At 40.8% G+C, this 17,300-nt stretch overlaps 1 protein-coding gene across 2 annotated transcripts in view; it reads right to left on the bottom strand.

The window, feature by feature from the left end:
• LOC125463779 (alpha-N-acetylgalactosaminide alpha-2,6-sialyltransferase 2-like) overlaps positions 1-17,300 on the bottom strand; it is a 94,235-nt gene that overhangs the window by 48,341 nt on the left and 28,594 nt on the right. For both annotated transcript variants that reach the window (XM_048555458.2, XM_048555459.2), the window contains exons 3-4: positions 8,190-8,308; positions 3,974-4,196 (exon numbers count right to left, since the gene is read on the bottom strand). In XM_048555458.2, coding sequence (XP_048411415.1) covers positions 3,974-4,196; positions 8,190-8,308 — 342 coding nt within the window. The remainder of the gene's footprint in view (positions 1-3,973; positions 4,197-8,189; positions 8,309-17,300) is intronic.

Here is a 17,300-nt window from a genome sequence, read left to right as displayed (position 1 = left end):
GGTGAAACATGTTTAGCAGCAACAGCAACTTCAAAAAGGCAATGCGTTAAAGTAATGTATTGTAGCAACATGTTGCATCTGCGCAACTATTGTGTCACTCCTTAACACGACACAACTTTCAGTAACTTCAGATGTTTTGACAAGATAGCCCTTAAATATAGAAATAAGTATTCCTAACACGACATGAAAAACTGAAATATATAAGTGGTTCGAAGCTTTCTGGATTAAAAAGGGGATTTATCAAGAAAAGAGATTAACAGTTTGATGTGGCCTAGAAACCAACAGTTGTTTGCAAGAATATGAAATGACTTGAGGAAGCGTTCAACGAGATTAGAAATGGAATTTTTTGCATTAATGATGGGAAACCTGATATTGAAACAACTAAGTGGCCTCTATGTTAACCGTCGCCTAGCAATCCATTCTGCACTCTATGAAACAATAAACAGACTTAGCAAGTCAGTAAGAAATACATTCCAGGAGCACTTTAGGTATGCTTTTCTCAGTTGAGGTTCCCAGGAATCTGATAAAGTTTCCAAGTACCAGTATCTCTAACTATCTAGTAACCATCTAGTAATACCTCAAAAGCCGGTCTGTAATCATTTTCATCGCGCTCCTCAGATCCAAGTTGATTGCAATCAGAGCATACACTTTTGTACCAGCCCGTGGCTGTCAACAATTCAATTTCGTTGACAAGAAACCTGACATATGAGAAGTCGTAACATTTTATCCTACTTTCAGAGCCTTGGCCCACAGAGGCTTTGTTATCTGTTTGTATTGTGAGAGTGGTATCTGTCTTTGGAATTCACAGGATACTGTTCTAATTCTGGATTGTAACTTGAATCTTAACCAGTTTTTAAATGGCTGGTTTTAAGAAGGAGCATCCACACTTTGTTATCTCTGATTAAAATAATCTGTTTGTTGAAGTAGCCAGGCAGAAGTTTATTTTATTCCGAATAATGGCACGCAAACGCACACGCACACTTAGCCCTATCGGTAATTGAATTGGCATGGGGTCACAGGGTTTGATTATCAGCATATTCCTCCCATCAAACTTGCTGAAAATAGGGGTTGCACCCTGACAAATGGACTTTGTCCTTTTTCCTAATATCCAACTAAACTGTTGCAAGGAAGTCTTTGCTGAGGTACGGTTCCCATTAATAAAATCTTCTTGCTGAAGGTTATAAAAGCACGGCAGTAGGGTTTGTCAAAGAAAATAACTTGGATATACAAGACCCAAAACTTTGTACCTCTGTGCTTCTAACCCTGCAGTGGCAACTACAGTCCCTATTTTCATGCTCATCAACAGTGACCAAGCTATCTGAAGGGCGTTCAACAGCTGTAACCGATCCTGAGATCGCATGACACCCCTTATACAAAGTAACAGTGCTGCACATTTTACAGAATGTCTTTCTCCTCCCAAGAGGGAAAGAACTGAATTTATTTCACAGTTAAGTAGATTTTATCAGTTTATGCATTCCTTCCAATTTGGGGAAAAAAAAAGACCAAAACAATTTTCAGCATGCAATCAAGAAGAAGAAACCTATCAAAGTGCTGTTCTCTCTCAGGACAAGGAGATCAGTCATAGCAATTACATTTTTCCTAAAACATGAAATTTGAGGAATGATTTGCTCCAACTTCCAAAAACAGGCATATGTCCTAGACTTGACCAAGCTAGGATCTGTCCTCCTGCCTCTTATTAGTGAAGGAAAGGCTGGTAGACACACAGCATCAGACAATACAGGGGGCTAGATGCCAAACTACAGGAATACATGTAAATTAATGGGATGGGGGATAAAGCAAATTTTTGATGGCATAGAGACTCTAGGCCATCAGGAATATTTGAAGAGTTGGTCAATGGACATCATTAATGGCTCAAATGCAGAGGGAAGAAAATCCAAAAAATAGTTCAACTTGCTTATTAACAGCTTGAATGGATATAGTAACTCATCTTAAACAGATTTTATAGTAGCATTAACCAAACAGCAGTCTGGCCCACAGATGACGATATTAGGACTGCTGGCCAAATTGCTGAAGAAATAGGTTTAAAGGGCAGAGGTTTGGAGAAACTTGTAACAACACTGGCCTACAAAGATTTGAACCTTTTTCCTCATTGTTTCAGAGAGATAAAGTTTCAGAATTTGGACTCAGAAGTTGCAAATGCATCAAGATATTTATCACACAGTTGGACAAATTATTTCACATAGCATTTGTTGTGCCTTCTTGATTTGAGTAACGCACTCAGGAGTGTTTGAAGCAAAGGGCTAGTGGTAAGGACAGGTCTTGCCAAAAAAAAAGTTATTCTATTGCTTTACATTACCAATATTCCTCATATTAATTTAACAGAGACTGATGTTCACTTCAGGATACAGGATGTCTGTAATATTTTTACAGAGACTCAACAGAATCAAATGTCACATTAAAATGCTATTGACCAATCAGGCTGCATTAAAAGTGGGAAGACTAGGAGGGATCATTGATGTCATAAGTCAGGAAAATACAAGACAGGAAATATTTAGAAAGTCGAGTGATAATGCTCCTTTACAGTGCTTCCCACATCTCAGAGCCCTCTGAAGCGCTATTTTTATTATGAATTACATAACAATTGCAGAATTTTCTAATTATTGAAATTTGCATAAAGTGCAATAAAATTCAACATATCTCCACACAGCATCTTCCACTCTGCAGTGCCTTGAATTATGAGCTCCTGACTTACAAATACTTGTACTTATGAATACAAATCCATACAAGACTGCTTTTAACAGGTCCAACATATGGACAGTTCCTGTACTTACAAATTACTACTCTACATTGCCTGGCATAGAGGTCTAACCTGCAGACAAATCAACTTGCATATGGACTCTAGAACCCATCCCATTTGCAGCGAGGGAATTGCCTGTATCCCATCTCATACATACAGCCCAAGGGCAAACAACATACCACAAGATATAGAAGCAGAGGTACACCATTTGGCCCATTGAGTCTGTTCTACCTTTCAATTATGGCTGACATGCTTCTCAATTCCATTTTCCTGCCTTTTCCCTATAACCTTTGATCACCTAACTAATCAAGAACTTATCTATCCATCTCTGAGCATTATTTAAGACAATGACTTGGACTTCACAGTGGCAGTGACTTTCAAAAATTCACCACCCTCCTTACCTCAGTTCTGAAGGGTTATCCCTTCTGAGGCTGTGCTCTCAGGCCCTGTCTCTCCTACCATTGGAGACTTCTCATCGCGCTCCTCCACTCCTCACAGGCCTAATAGTAAATTTCAGTCAGACTCCCCTCAGCCTTCTAAACTTTGCCAAATACAGATTCAGAGTCCTCAACCATTCCTCATATGACAAACCTTTCATACCCAATATCATTCTTGTGAACCTCCTTTGGACACCCTCCAACTCCAGCACATCTTTCCTTAGATATGGGGCACAAAAACAGCTCCCAATATTTTAAATACAGTCTGAGCAGGGCCTCAGCAGTACACCTCTGCTCTTAGTATTTATTTCAAGAGGGTATGATACAACATCATATTTGCCTTCCTAACTGCCAACTGAACCTGCATGTTAACTTTGAGAGAAAGTCAGAAGTTAGCACAACACCAGGTTGCAGTCCAACAGGATTATCTGAAATCACAAGCCTACGGACCAGCACTTGAAAGCTTGTGCTTTCAAATAAACCCGTTAGGCTGGTGGCATGTGACTTTTGACTTTGTCCACCCCAATCCAACATCAGCACCTGTGCATCATAACTTGAAGAGAATCACCAAGTATTAAAATGTTCAAATTCAACAAACAGCTCAGCATTTTCATTCCAGAAATACAGGGACATAAACACTGCCTTTTCCTCCAACATGCCTTTTGTTTGCTGTCTGTAACAGCTTTGTATCCTTTTACAATCACCAGGCCAGGCCAGTGATTAAAACAGAAATCTACACAGCTAAATTGAGTAGCAATGTAACCAAATTACAACTTACCGAATAAAGGTAGGTATCGTCTATGGCGTACTTGTCTCCTGGGAATGGTGGCTCCTTGGAGACTGGTACTCGGGTTCCATTTGTAGCATTTCGAAGCAAACTTTCGATTCTTCTAATTTTTGTATTAGCACCCCAAAAATTCATGGCAATTATTGTTTTGGCCACTTCAGGAGTAACATTATGCTTCACGTTAGTGGATTCTGAATTTATCTCCCTTAATTTACTGAGAGAGACAGGAAAAGAATACACATTCAGTGACTATAAAAGCAAAGTGCATGGAATAGGCTAAACACTCAAATCTATTGCCCCACACCCACATTCTATCACGCTAGCATACCTCCTCCTTTTTAAAGAGGGACTAATGGAAAAAGGCATAAATTCCAAGTCAAATAAGTTTAAATGTTTTGATTGCTCAAACACACACATTTTCAACGCGAGATCTAGGTTGCACTCTGCAACTTGAATGCGCACACAAATTCATATCCATTGCTCCAGTAAAGGGAGAATCAGCCTGTAATGCCAGCTTGACTTTGCTCCCAGTTATAAAAATAATCGTAAAGTAGTATGAAGAATAAAGATGACAACACACCCACAAAAATAATGAATTAAGATCAAAGTGTAGAGCTGGATGAACACAGCAGGCCAAGCAGCAGAGGAGCAGCAGTATCTATCCATATTGCCAAATATTGAGGCTGACTTCTAATGTCAAGGACAGGGTGCTGTCACAGAACTGCTGGCAGTTCCTTGAATACCGCGTATAAACTAAATTTTGAAACCAAAGAATTGGATCTCCTTATATGCCCAGTCAATTACACACCACAATTTATGCTACACAATTATTTCAAAGGAAAAACATTTTCAGAGCAATGGAAAAGGGCAGGGAAGTTTAATGAGGTGGGCAGTTTTTGTGAATAAGCCTGCTAGTTTTCCACAGGATACAAATTCACTACTCCAGTTCCATACCTAACACGGCAAATCAAATATCATATTGTTGGAATGCACACAGTGCCTCAATCTGTATCTACCTTTGATAGACTTGACATGGGAATGCTCAACTCTGACCCTGGATGCCAAACACAGAGGAGGTTTACATTAAACATTGATGGGAAGACAGATGAGAAGCTAGCTTAGTAACAGCATCAGATGATCCAGAACAAAAGGGTGGAGATAACTAATTGGACTGGAGAAGTCTTTCTTGACTGCGGAAGACAGGGTATCTAAAAGCACCTTGGAAGGGGCTAGGAGCTTAAATACTCTTCCCAAAGAACCCAAGCACTTCTCAAACAACACAGTAGTCTCATAAGGCCAAGTGTCATGGCAAGGCTGAAACAAGCAGCCCATTTGTCTTTTACTTTGCCTTGTTCCTCAAAGTTCCTTTTCATTTCCCTACAAATGCAGCAGCACACTTCCTTCCAATATTCTCACTTTCCCCTGCCACTGCAACCCTTACAACCCTAACACTGATATTTTAAGAGACAGCACACAAAGTATTGCATCTTCCTCCTTTCTTGCAGGAGAATATCACCACAGAATTTGGAGACTGTCCGAGGAGGATGAACTCTTCTGCAGTCCCCAACCACGGAAGAAACCAAGAAAGCATTTAGTTGCTCCTCCAGTTTATGCATCTAGATCCTTCATCGGTTTTATTTTCTAAAACAACTGAATTGTGACTATGTTGCTTTCTTTTCTGTTGCTGCGGCAAAACGTAATAAAGGCACCAAATTGCAGGAAGAATGTATTACCGTTAGTAAATCCCAGTTATTGCCATGGATACAATAAAGTCATAGAGATCTACAGCACCTTTCGGTCCATCAAATCTGCTCCACCCAAAACAACAGCACTTATTTTTCTATGTCTCGGCATTGCAAGTCAACATTTAAATTATTCCTTAAAATGTTATGAGGGTTTCTGCCTCTAAAATCACCCTTTCTGGAGGTGAAGTTCCAGGTTCCCAGCCTCCTTGGAATGAAAGGATTTTTCCTCATATCCCCCTATATCTCCTGGCTTAACTTAAATCTATGTCTCTTCAAAGAGAAAGTTTCTTCCTGTTGATAAGCCTCAATTTTATGTACCACAATCATCGCCTCCCTAAGTCTCCCCTGCTTCAAGGAAAACAATGTCAGGTCATTCAACCTTTCTTCATAAATAACCTTATTGAACCAGTATAGATTTCAACTCTTCAGTCCCTCTTCTTTACAAACCTGCATGCAAAGGACCCAACTGTAAGATACACCATCTTTGTGAATTTTATTATGTTGTTAATTCCTACAGAAGCTGCTACACCAGCTTCAAAAGTAATCAACATCTTGCCTGAGGCTATTAATCAATTAATTTGTTATATCATCCCGAAACAACTCAGGATTTGCATGTAACAGATGACTCCAATTTCAACAGAACAAAACATTTTGGCCATTCTGAACTTTCAAAAGAAGTGTACTATTGAAATGCAGAGGGACAAAACGTTTATTTAGTTTTGAAACTCCATCCAAACACTCGCTGATCATTTGGAAGATTCAAACAATAAAGTTAAAGTTACTGTACAAAATCAAATCTAGCTGGATATACAGGCACCACTTCCATCTGCCAGAATGTGACAATAATCCAAAAACTGTCTTCCTCTCAAGTGACTCCAGACCCACAGTAATGTGGTTGACTCTTAACTGCCCTCTGGGCAATTAGGGATGGACAATAAAATGTGCCTAGCCAGCGATTCCCTCATCTCATGAATGAATAAAAGCATTGCACCTTGGAAATTTGCTTTATGCATGGGGAGGACATGTCTCCAGTTAAATCGTGGGGAGGCTAGGCTTTAGCGCCAGCCCAACAGTGTGGGTAACGAAGATTTCAAATGTTGCAACAATCTTCTCTCTCTGAAGGGTGTTTTACTGGCATTGCAATGGGCAAAGGATCACGAGGATAATGACCAACCCCAGAACCAGAAGCTGCCACAGGACAGGCAAAATGCTAATGTTTGTTCATAAGAGGGTATAAAGATAAGCCAAGGGACACCAGATCAGTTATTTTTAAGTAAACCATAAGAAAAAAAATCTGACGCAAAATTAATAGCATTATGGAGGCTGCAGGGTCCCCAACTGGAAAATAAGATGATGTTCTTCCAGCTTGCGCTGAGAATTCTTTTCTACATACGGCAGTCAAGGCTGGGCCAATAAGCATATCCAGTGCTGAGGCAGACGGATTTTCAATCAGTAAGGGGATGGGGGAAGAAGGGAAAAAAACAGGAAAATGGAGTGGAGGACGATCAGATCAGGCAGGGTCAGGTTGAATGGAGGAGCGAGTCTCCATGGGCTGAATGGCCGACGTTCACTCCCACCCCCAGCAGTGTTGAGCTACGGGAGAGCTTACAAGATACGCAGGTTTACACAGCAACTTTTATGGAGGCAATTCGGAACTAACATAAACAAGAACCCACCAACAGGCTGATTGGGACACGTTTGGAAACAATTAGCAACATTTGTTTTAGAGGAATACATTCAACAATAAGTATATTCCCAGCAGGGTGTTTTCCTCTATACATGTAAAATGTTTCATCTTCTCCCTGCTCCAATAGAGAACTTTACAAACACATCTAACTCAGCAGCTGAGAGCTCGGACCTCCCGCACCCTGCAAATGTTGCTGATGTATCCTTTGAAAGAGAACGGGGAGAGTCGGCTTTAGAGGCAGCACAACGCCGCGGCAAACCGGGATTTATAAGCAAACAACCTTCGCCTCTCTCTAAAGATGGTACTTTACTGGTATTGCAATGAGCAAAAGAATCACGTGGAATAATGACCAACCCTAAACTCGGAAGCTGTCTCTGAGCTCTTGCGAAAATAATCTACTTTTAAACATTAAATCATGGTGAACCAACAAAAAACAGATCGAACCGATATTGGAGGGGAGGTGGGAAATAAGTCAGTAACATTTTTTGGAAGAGGCGGTGTTGAGGAGAAGAAATATTTATTCACGAACTACAATAAAAAAAAGGTTAATGCTCGTTAGGATCTACGAATAATAATCCCGTTAATCTGGTTTTTCAGCGTATTTTATCTGGTTGAAATAAATGGACAGAACAGGGAACCAGGGGCTAATAGAAAGAACAGTTTCACTTTAATAACGGCAGTTCGGAGGAAGTCAAACCGCGAGCGAACAGACTGAGTAAAAGGTACCAGCGTCAGAGAGCGGGGCTCGGTGACACCTCGAGAATAGCTTTTGTACCTGTTTGAAGATCCATTCAGAAAGAAACAGTACACGAGAACGGGTATTAGCGAAACGATAACCAGAATCAAATATCTTTGAACAGACGTAGACATCCTCATTTCAAACTCATCGATCAACTTTAGAGAGAAGGAGAGAAAAAAAATCCAAATGTGAAATTGGAGAAACCAAAAACACGATTTTGCAACTCCCACCACCACACGTTTCTTTCTGCCCTTAATTCCTTGTTAAATCTGAGAGTTCCAGTTCACATGTTAAACTCTACACCTACTTTATATCCTTACCTCTGAGCCAGGGGGCCAGGCAGCAAGCGTTAGTGTTGGGACCTGGTACAGGGAAAGTGTGATGATAAGATGGAGGGAACATGCTGTACTTATAGAAATCGGGCGGAAAGTTTCCTGGCCAGTCATGTGATAGAAAGCAATTGCAACCTTAGTGCAGGCAATGAGCCGATATTATTAGTCACTACACTAATCATTCATTCAAAGACCCAGATAATCTTATGGCAGCCCAGGTTCAAATCCTGCCACAACACAGGTAAGAATCCAATCAAACCCATAAAAAGATTGTTCATTGTTGATTGTCGGAAAAACCCATCTGGTTCACCAATGTCCCGCTGTCTTCACTTGGTCTGACCAACACGAGACTCCAGAGTCACAGCAACGTCTCAACAAAGAAACAAAACTGGATGGACTACATGGCATCAACCAAGCACCGGGAATGACAATGGCAAACACAACCTTGCAAAGTTCTCCTTACTAATAACTGGGGACTCGTGCCAAAATTGAAACAGCTGTCTCATTGACTGGTCAAACAAAAGCCTGACATAGTCAGTCAGTCATACTCGTGGAATCATACCTTACAGACAATGTTCCAGATACCACCATCCCTGGATACCCAGAAAGGTGGCAGCACAGTGGCATACAGTCAGGAGGAGCTGCCCTGGGAGTGCTCAACATCAACTCCAGACCCTATGAAGTCTCGGGGTTTCAGGTTAAACATGGGCAAGGAAATCGCTTGACAACCACGTACTGTCCTCACGCGGCTGATGAATCAGTACTCCTCCATGTTGAGCAACACTTGGAGGAAGCAACGAAGAACAAAAAATGTACTCTGAGTGTACCAAGACTGTCTGATCGAGCTGGCCAGGTCCTACAGGGCATCGTGGCTAAACTGGGTCTGCAGCAGGTGGTGAGGGAACCAATAAGAGGGGAAAACATGTGACCTCATCCTTACCAATCTACCTGCTGCAGCTGCATCTGTCCACAACAGTACTGGTAAGAGAGTGACCACTGCACAGTGCTTGTGGGGACAAAATAAAAATAACCTCCAGCACGTTGTGTGGCACTATCACCATGCTAAATGGGACAGACTTGGCAGTGATCTACCAACTCAACACTGGGCATCTGTGAGGCACTGTGGGTCATCAGCAGTAACAGAACTGTACTCCAGCACAATCTGTAACCTCATGGCCCAGCATATCCCCCACTCAACCATTACCATCAGGCCAGGGGGTCAACCCAGGTTCAATGGAGAGTGCAAGAGGGCATGCCAGGAGCAGCACCAGGCATACCTAAAGATTAAGTGTCAACCAGAGAAGCCACCAAACATGACTACCTGTGTGCCAAAAAGTATAAGCAGCTAATTAATAGAGTTAAATTATTCTATAACCAACAGATCAGATCTAAGCTCTGCAATCTCGCCACAGAGTCATGAATAGTGGTGGACAATTAAACAACTCACTGGAGGAGGAGGCTCCATAATTATCTCATCCTCAATGATGAAGAGCCCAGTACATTGTTGCAAAAGATAAGGCTGAAGCATTTGCAACAAACTTCAGTCAGAAGATGATCCATCTCTGCCTCCTCCAGTGGTATCCAGCATCACCAATACCAGCCTTCAGCCACTTTGGTTCACTCCATGTGGAAAGAAGAAATGGTTGGAGGCACTAGACACCACAAGGGCTTTAGGACCTGATAACATCCCATCAATAGTACTGAAGACTTGTGCTTCAGAACATCAGCAGTGGGGATGTTTGCCAATGATTGTACAATGCTCATTACCATTTGCAACTGCCCAGATCCTGAAGCAGTACATGTTCAAATGCAACAAGATCTGGACAATATCCAGGCTCAGGTTGACATGTGGCAAGTAACATTCATGTCATACAAATGCCAAGCAATAACTATCTTCAATAAGAGACAATCTAACCACTGCCCTTTGACATTCAATAGCATTGCCATCAGTAGATCCCTACTGCCAACATCCAGGGGGTTATCATTGACCAGAAATTCAAATGGACTCAACATAGACAAAAAATGTTGTTGGTTGCAAGTGCAGGTCAGAGGCTAGGAATATTGTCATGAAAATGCAGTGTTATTTTACCAAGACTGCGACATTGCCATCATGCATCATCTGTCCCCTGCCCCCTTCATTACAATTATATCCAATTTGAAAAGACAGCCAAACAGAATAAATAGAAGAGAAATTTATGTTGTTTTGCAAATTTCCAATAAAAATGAAGCATGAGCAGCTATCGAAGCAAGATGAACATGTACCTTGTCACTTGAAGTCCAAAGTTTGAAGGCACGAAAACATGGACATGGCTAAACAGCTGGAGCACTTTTTCTTAATAAAATGTTCGCATTATAAATTTTCTTTGATTAAGAACTAATTGGAAAGAAGCAGCCAAAGGTTGGGTAATGATCCAGGGTTGTAAGTTAGTTGCAGAAGTTAAAATTAGTTACTGTATGCCTGCATGGGTCATGACACCAATTCTGAACTCCTCAGGTCTTGAAATGTGGCTTCTTTAAAAGCCACTAGTGGAAATAATTTCTCCCCCACGTAAACACGTGCTACAAGACTGAGCAAGCACAAACAGCCAGGGTATCACTTTTATTTGATGTCGCGATTCTTAAAGTTTGAAGATATTTCCCTATTCAGATATGCTGAAAGAATTACATCCTGCAGGGTTCTATCACACAGCCTGCAAAAGCATAGGGAAAATATTGGATCATGACAGTGAGGCAGACAGTCTGGTGTGTTTACAGTGGTCAGATTGTTGAGGAGGTTACAAGATAGGCTGGGGTTGGGGGTAAAGTTGATAACAGCTCACTGACAGGAAATACCACCTCTGAGCTGAACCTTACCAGAGATTGTGAAGCTCAATGAAATTGACATTTTACCAAAGGGTTTCTCTGCATGAGGCCAGCTGAAGCAGTAGTCCATCAGGTATTTTAATGAAATTTTATGTTTGGCTCACAAAAGTTCTATAAAAACTGACATTTCCCACAACTCTGGAGAGACTAATAGGTGCAGATCATAATCCAAGCACTTTCCTGGAATATTTCCATAAGAATTTGATTAATCAGACTTTAATGCAACCAAATAAATGCAAAAATTATTCATGCCTTGGGAAAGGATTATATTATAATCAGATGCTCAGTCAAAAACAAATATTTAAGAAAAATGACATGATAAATTGGACCGGTCTAAAATGATTTTCTTGCAAGTACCTGTGCATTTAGTATAAACATATTATCAGTCATCACAGATATAATGAGAATAAATATGATAGAAAATGTATCTTAAGGATACTTTTTCATGGGAGGAAATGGTATGAAAATTTGCAATATGATATCATCAACTGGGAATTTTGTTTCTAAAGTGGCGCAAAATGGGATTTTCATTTTCAGACAAGGTTCGGAAAGTCATTTACCACAGTCCACTAAAGAGAACCTTTCCAAGAAATCACATGACTTAAGCTAATTATCTCAAACAACTATCCAGTGAAATAATTAATGTCGATTTTTTGATTTGCATTTTTAAAATGAACCACAGAAGGCAGATGGCCAGGAGCTACATTTAGGTTTCAGTTTAGCAGATTAGATTTATACCAGAAAAGGGGCAATCTCGTTTGTGCCAGTTTCCAAGCTTTAGGGCCAGAAAGAATTCCCAACGCTTTTGGATATAGAAAGACGTCTTGAAAATTTTTAACAGTTCAAGTAGGTGGAGCTTTTTAAGAAGTTTGGTTAGGAAAGTCATGGTATTAGGTGACGTCTGTGTATCACAGACAGACGGCAGTAGGAAGATATCCAGGTGAATATCAGCTGTGTAAGAAATTTAGAGTGAATGGAGAAGTGATACATCATTGGGGTTATATGGCTATACAGGACATTGCTGGGAAAAAAAAAATCACTGAAATTTTCTTTTTGCTGTTTATGATGAGACATTTTCCCAAAATATTCTTACTTACATAGTTTTGTCCTTTTCTGTTTATGTAATAAACTTGTTTTTTTTCAGTTAAAAGCATATTGACAGCTGCATGTTAATAGGTTTATGATAAATCAGAATGGGACCCAAACTCTAAAACTTATGGTCAAACAAACCAGGTTTCACTCTATAATCAAACTTTATTAAAATCAACTGCGATTGTGGAATATTTCTCTTGAAAGAATAACAACGAACACCACAAGAAATAATTGGAAGTAATTTAATGTCCAGTAAATACAGGCAGCATTTCAATTTGGAAAACGCTCCTTCCATCTTGGTGCAGCTTTTGTTAATGGTAATGGAGTTGGATGAGAAAGTTATGGCTGTGACCACTCAACCACAAAGTGCCTTCGTAGCTGAAAGTACAGCAAGGATGGGTGGGCTAACAGCAGGTTTCAAGGATGTGAAGCTGCCCTGCCACATAATCACACCGTGTCTCTCGTGCCCACTTTCAGTTTTAATTGGGATCCCGTAGAACCGACTCCTGACACAAGCAGAAGTGCTACCCGCTTCCAGGCCCATTGTCAGCAACAAAATGCCACAGACAAAATACCAAGGCAGTCCCCAAAAAATCCCATTGGCAAATCAAGATAAACATTTTTACCTTGGTAAAAATGTGAAACTTACTACCGTGGAGAGTGACAAGTGATTGGTAATGATGCATTTGATAGAAAACTAGGCTCACATTGAGGGAGAAAGAAATAGAGGGTTACAATAATAGATTTAAGTGAGAAAATTGGGTGACACGGTAGCTCAGTGGTTAGCATTGCTGTCTCACAGAACCAGGGACCAGAGTTTGGTTCCAGCCTTGGATGACAGGCTGTGCGGAGTTTGCAACTTCTCCCTGTCTCTACGTGGATTTCCTCCAGGTGCTCCGGTTTCGTCCCCCAGTCCAAAAGATGCGCTGGTTAGTTGGCCAAGCAGCATCTTTGCTGTGTTCATTTAGCTCTACACTTTGCTATCTTGGATTCTCCAGCATCTGCAGTTCCCATTAACTTGGATACAGGTTGGTTGGATTGACCAGGCTAAATTGCCCACAGCATACAGTGATGTGCAGGCTAGATGAGTTAGCCATGGGAAATACAGGGTTACAAAGATGGGGTGGATCTGAGTGGGATGCTGTTTGTAAGATCTGTGTGGACTCAACGGGCTGAATGGCCTGCTTCTACACTGTAGGAAAAGAAGGAAGGAAGCTCAACTGTTGTATAAAAACCAACATGAAGAGGTTGGATGAAATGACACGTCTTTGTACCATACACCTTACATAATCTTAAGAACTCAGTGTTATTAGACAGTCAAGCTTTCTTGCAAGGCCACACAACTTTCAACTCAACAGTGAAAGATGTCACATTTCACACAGGGGTAAAGACTTAGCTGCATCTTGAAATTTTGTTAATCAGTTATCACAATGTACTGGAATAAAGCAAACTATGTGAACATCCTGAAACTAAAGCAATATTTTTCTGTCTCCAGTCTAATTGCTGCTACACTCAGTAAAGCAAAGTTGTAATTAACTGATGAGGTTAAAGTCATTCAGGATAAATAACAAAATCAATTGAGGAAAGGTGCTGCAATCAATGGAATAGTGATGCAGAAATCCCAAGTTAATTCCCAGGGGACACGGGGTCAAATTCAACCACAGCAGTTGGAGGAATTTAAATTCAATCCATGAGTCTGGAATTGCCAGTTAGCGCAAGTCAATAACCATGACATTTTTGTTAAAAGCCCATCTGCTTCATACATCTATCTCAGGGGAGGAAAGCAGCCACTCTTACCTACATCTGACTCACAGCAATGTGAATGACTCTTAAATAGCCTCCAACAGCTCAGTAGGGCACTCTGTTGTATTGAATATGTAAACATATTTTAAATCTAGTCAACACAGTGTGGAGCTGGAGGAACACAGCAGGTCAAGTAGCATTTTGTCAACATTTCAGGCCTGGATCCTTCATCAGGACAGCTAGATTGTTTGTTTACATCTTCAATATTAAAGTCTCCTTCTTTTCATAAGAATTTCTATCTGACAAGAAATTTACTACATCCGGTGTTAAGAAGCTGAATGTGATCTTGTGAAAATCCCATGTCACAAAAATAAGATCACAACAGCAAGAGATTTTAACCTTAAAGGTGTAACCAAACAATTTGGCTACTCTTGTTAACTTGATTGCATAAATTTATTGATGTAAAAATTGTGATCCAACAAGCCAGGTTTGGCATGCACTACGTGGACTGATTAAATATAGGTGGAATGGAACAAGAATGAATCAGAATTAATGTTTCAACAGGTTGGGTAAAATGGCATGCCTTGGCACTGTATATCCTATGTGTTCTTATGAAGCACTGCATTTTACTCAAAATTCAGACAGTTTTCCACTAAGGCCACCTAACTTTCAACTCCAAATGGTGAAAGAAATCACATTTCACACATGGGTAAGCTTTTAGCTGTATCGTGAAATCCAGTGACCCTCTCTTTCCATAGATGCTGCCAGACTTGTTGAGTTTCTCAAGCAATTTCTTGTTTTTGTTCCAAATGCCTGGGGACATGGCTTCAAACTTCATCACAGCAACTGGTAGAATTTAAATTTATTGAAACAAATCTAGAATTAAAAGCTAGTCTCTGTAATGGTTACCTTGAAACTTGTTAATTAGTGTAAAAACCTATCTGGTTAACAATGTCCTTTAGGCATGGGATTAGAAAATCAAAATATGGAAAACAGGAGGCCATTTGGCACTTCAAGCTCACTCTGCCATATCCTTACTTTCTCCCCATACCCTTTGGTGCCTTTAAAAAAGAACAAACAACAAAATTTCTTGAATATATTTAGTGGCTTGGCCTTCAGAGCCTTCTGTAGTAGAGAATTCCACATGTTCACTATCCTTTGAATGAAGAAATACTTCCTACTTTCAGTCATAAATGGTCTGCCCAATATTCTGAAAATGTGTCCCTTGATTCTAGATTCCCCAACCAGGGAAAGCTTCCTCCCTGCACCAAATCCAATCAGTCTTGTTAGATTTTGCTATCTTTCAATCAGATCCTCTCTCATCCTTTAAACTCTAGTGAATATATGACCAATGAAATAAATCTCTCCTCACAGGACGGTCTTGTCATCTCTAGTATCAGCCTTCTGAACCCTTGGGGCACTCCCTCTCTGGCACGTATATCCAAGTTGTTGTTAGTGAGATCAAGTCTGCACACAATACTCCAGGTGTGGTCTCACTAAAGGTCCTATATAACTGCAGTAAGATATCCTTATGTCTGAACTTAAATTCTCTTGCAATAAAAGGTCAATAAGCCATTTTCTTTCTAATTGCTTGCTACACCTGCCTGTCAAGACACACAAATCCCTTTGTTCATCCTCATTTCCAATCTATCACCATTTAAATAACACCATGCGTTTCTGCTTTTCACACCGATGTGAATGATTTTACATTTCGACACATTAGATGGGCAGCTCCAGTAAACTGCATTCTGAGAAATGGTTCACCAGACACAGATGCTGCCGGACCTGCTGAGCTTTTCCAGCAACTTCTGTGTTTGTGCCCACCCACTGTGTTGCCCATTCAATTAATTTGTCTAAAATACCTGGAAGCCTCCTTGTAAAATGTCAAAGGGTTAATATTTGTTCTGCTGACATGTAAGAAATTAGGTGCTAAGCTGCGCCATGGACGTCTCTGTCTCACAGACAAACTGTGGTAATCTAATTAATTATACTCTGCTTTCTGTAAATGTTGAACTGAGGCTAAAAAGATAAGGAACTATCCAGTCATACACATTGTTTTTGGGCGGCTGACCTTTGCTTCTACTGTTAGGTGATTAAGTCACGTACTATCACTGTTGCTAGGCATGTGACTATGAGGGAGTAAAAAAATGTATCCTGCATATGTGACTGGCTGTGATGTAAAATCCTATATAAAGGGAGAACGGTTCCCTTATTGAGGAGCATCTCTTGACACAGCTCTGCAAGCCCTGCGAAGATTATTAAGTGATCCCTCAAAAGCTTGTACTTACTTAAATAAACTGTGGCTATTCACAGAAGGTGGTGTATTGCATTTGTACCAAGTGCATAGGAATCTCCTAAAAGGGAACATCACGCCTGCATCCTTCTTAACTCACAATCCCACCCAGTTCTGTTTTGTCAGTAACCCTGGAGATATTGTCCTAACCTAGTATGGCTTGCAAGCTTCTCAGGCACAGCAAACTGGTACCAGGTCTAAAAGGAATGGAACCAGGTATACCACCCAGATGTGTGCACGCGCGCGCGTGTGTGTGTGTGTGCACGTGTGCGTGTGCATTTTCATGCATTAACATTGCACATGGGACACCTCTCCCAAAGTCAAGCAATAGCCTGATGTAGTCACATTCACCCAATGACACCTGACAGACAATGTCACAGACACTATCCTCACATTCCCTGGGTATGTCCTGTCCCACAGAGGTGGTGGCACACAGTGTTATACAATTGCAGGGTAGAGGTTGTCCTGGGGAGTATTCAACCTTGACTCTGGACCCCAGGATGTCTCGTGGTTCAGTTTAAACATGGGCAAGGAAATCTCCAGCATATTACCACCTGTTATCAAATCAAGGCACCAAACTAATTCAATGAGAAGTGCATGACAGCACATCAGGAGCAGCACCAGGCATATCCAACAATGCCACTGTGCCAAACTGATGAAGCTGCATAAAAGAGGATTACTTGCATTTCAATCTGCCATCCTTTCCTGGTCTGGTCTACATGTGACTGCAGAACAATACCGAGTGGTTGACCCTTAACTCAATTAGGGATAGTCAACAAATGTTGGCCGGGCCAGCAGTGCCCACATCCTTTGAATGAATAATAA

This window comes from Stegostoma tigrinum, chromosome 22 (genome assembly GCF_030684315.1).
Source record: "Stegostoma tigrinum isolate sSteTig4 chromosome 22, sSteTig4.hap1, whole genome shotgun sequence".
Classification (NCBI taxonomy): Eukaryota; Metazoa; Chordata; class Chondrichthyes; order Orectolobiformes; family Stegostomatidae; genus Stegostoma; species Stegostoma tigrinum.
The sequence above is the reverse complement of the archived record's forward strand: the minus strand, read 5'-3'. Positions and strand labels throughout refer to the sequence as shown.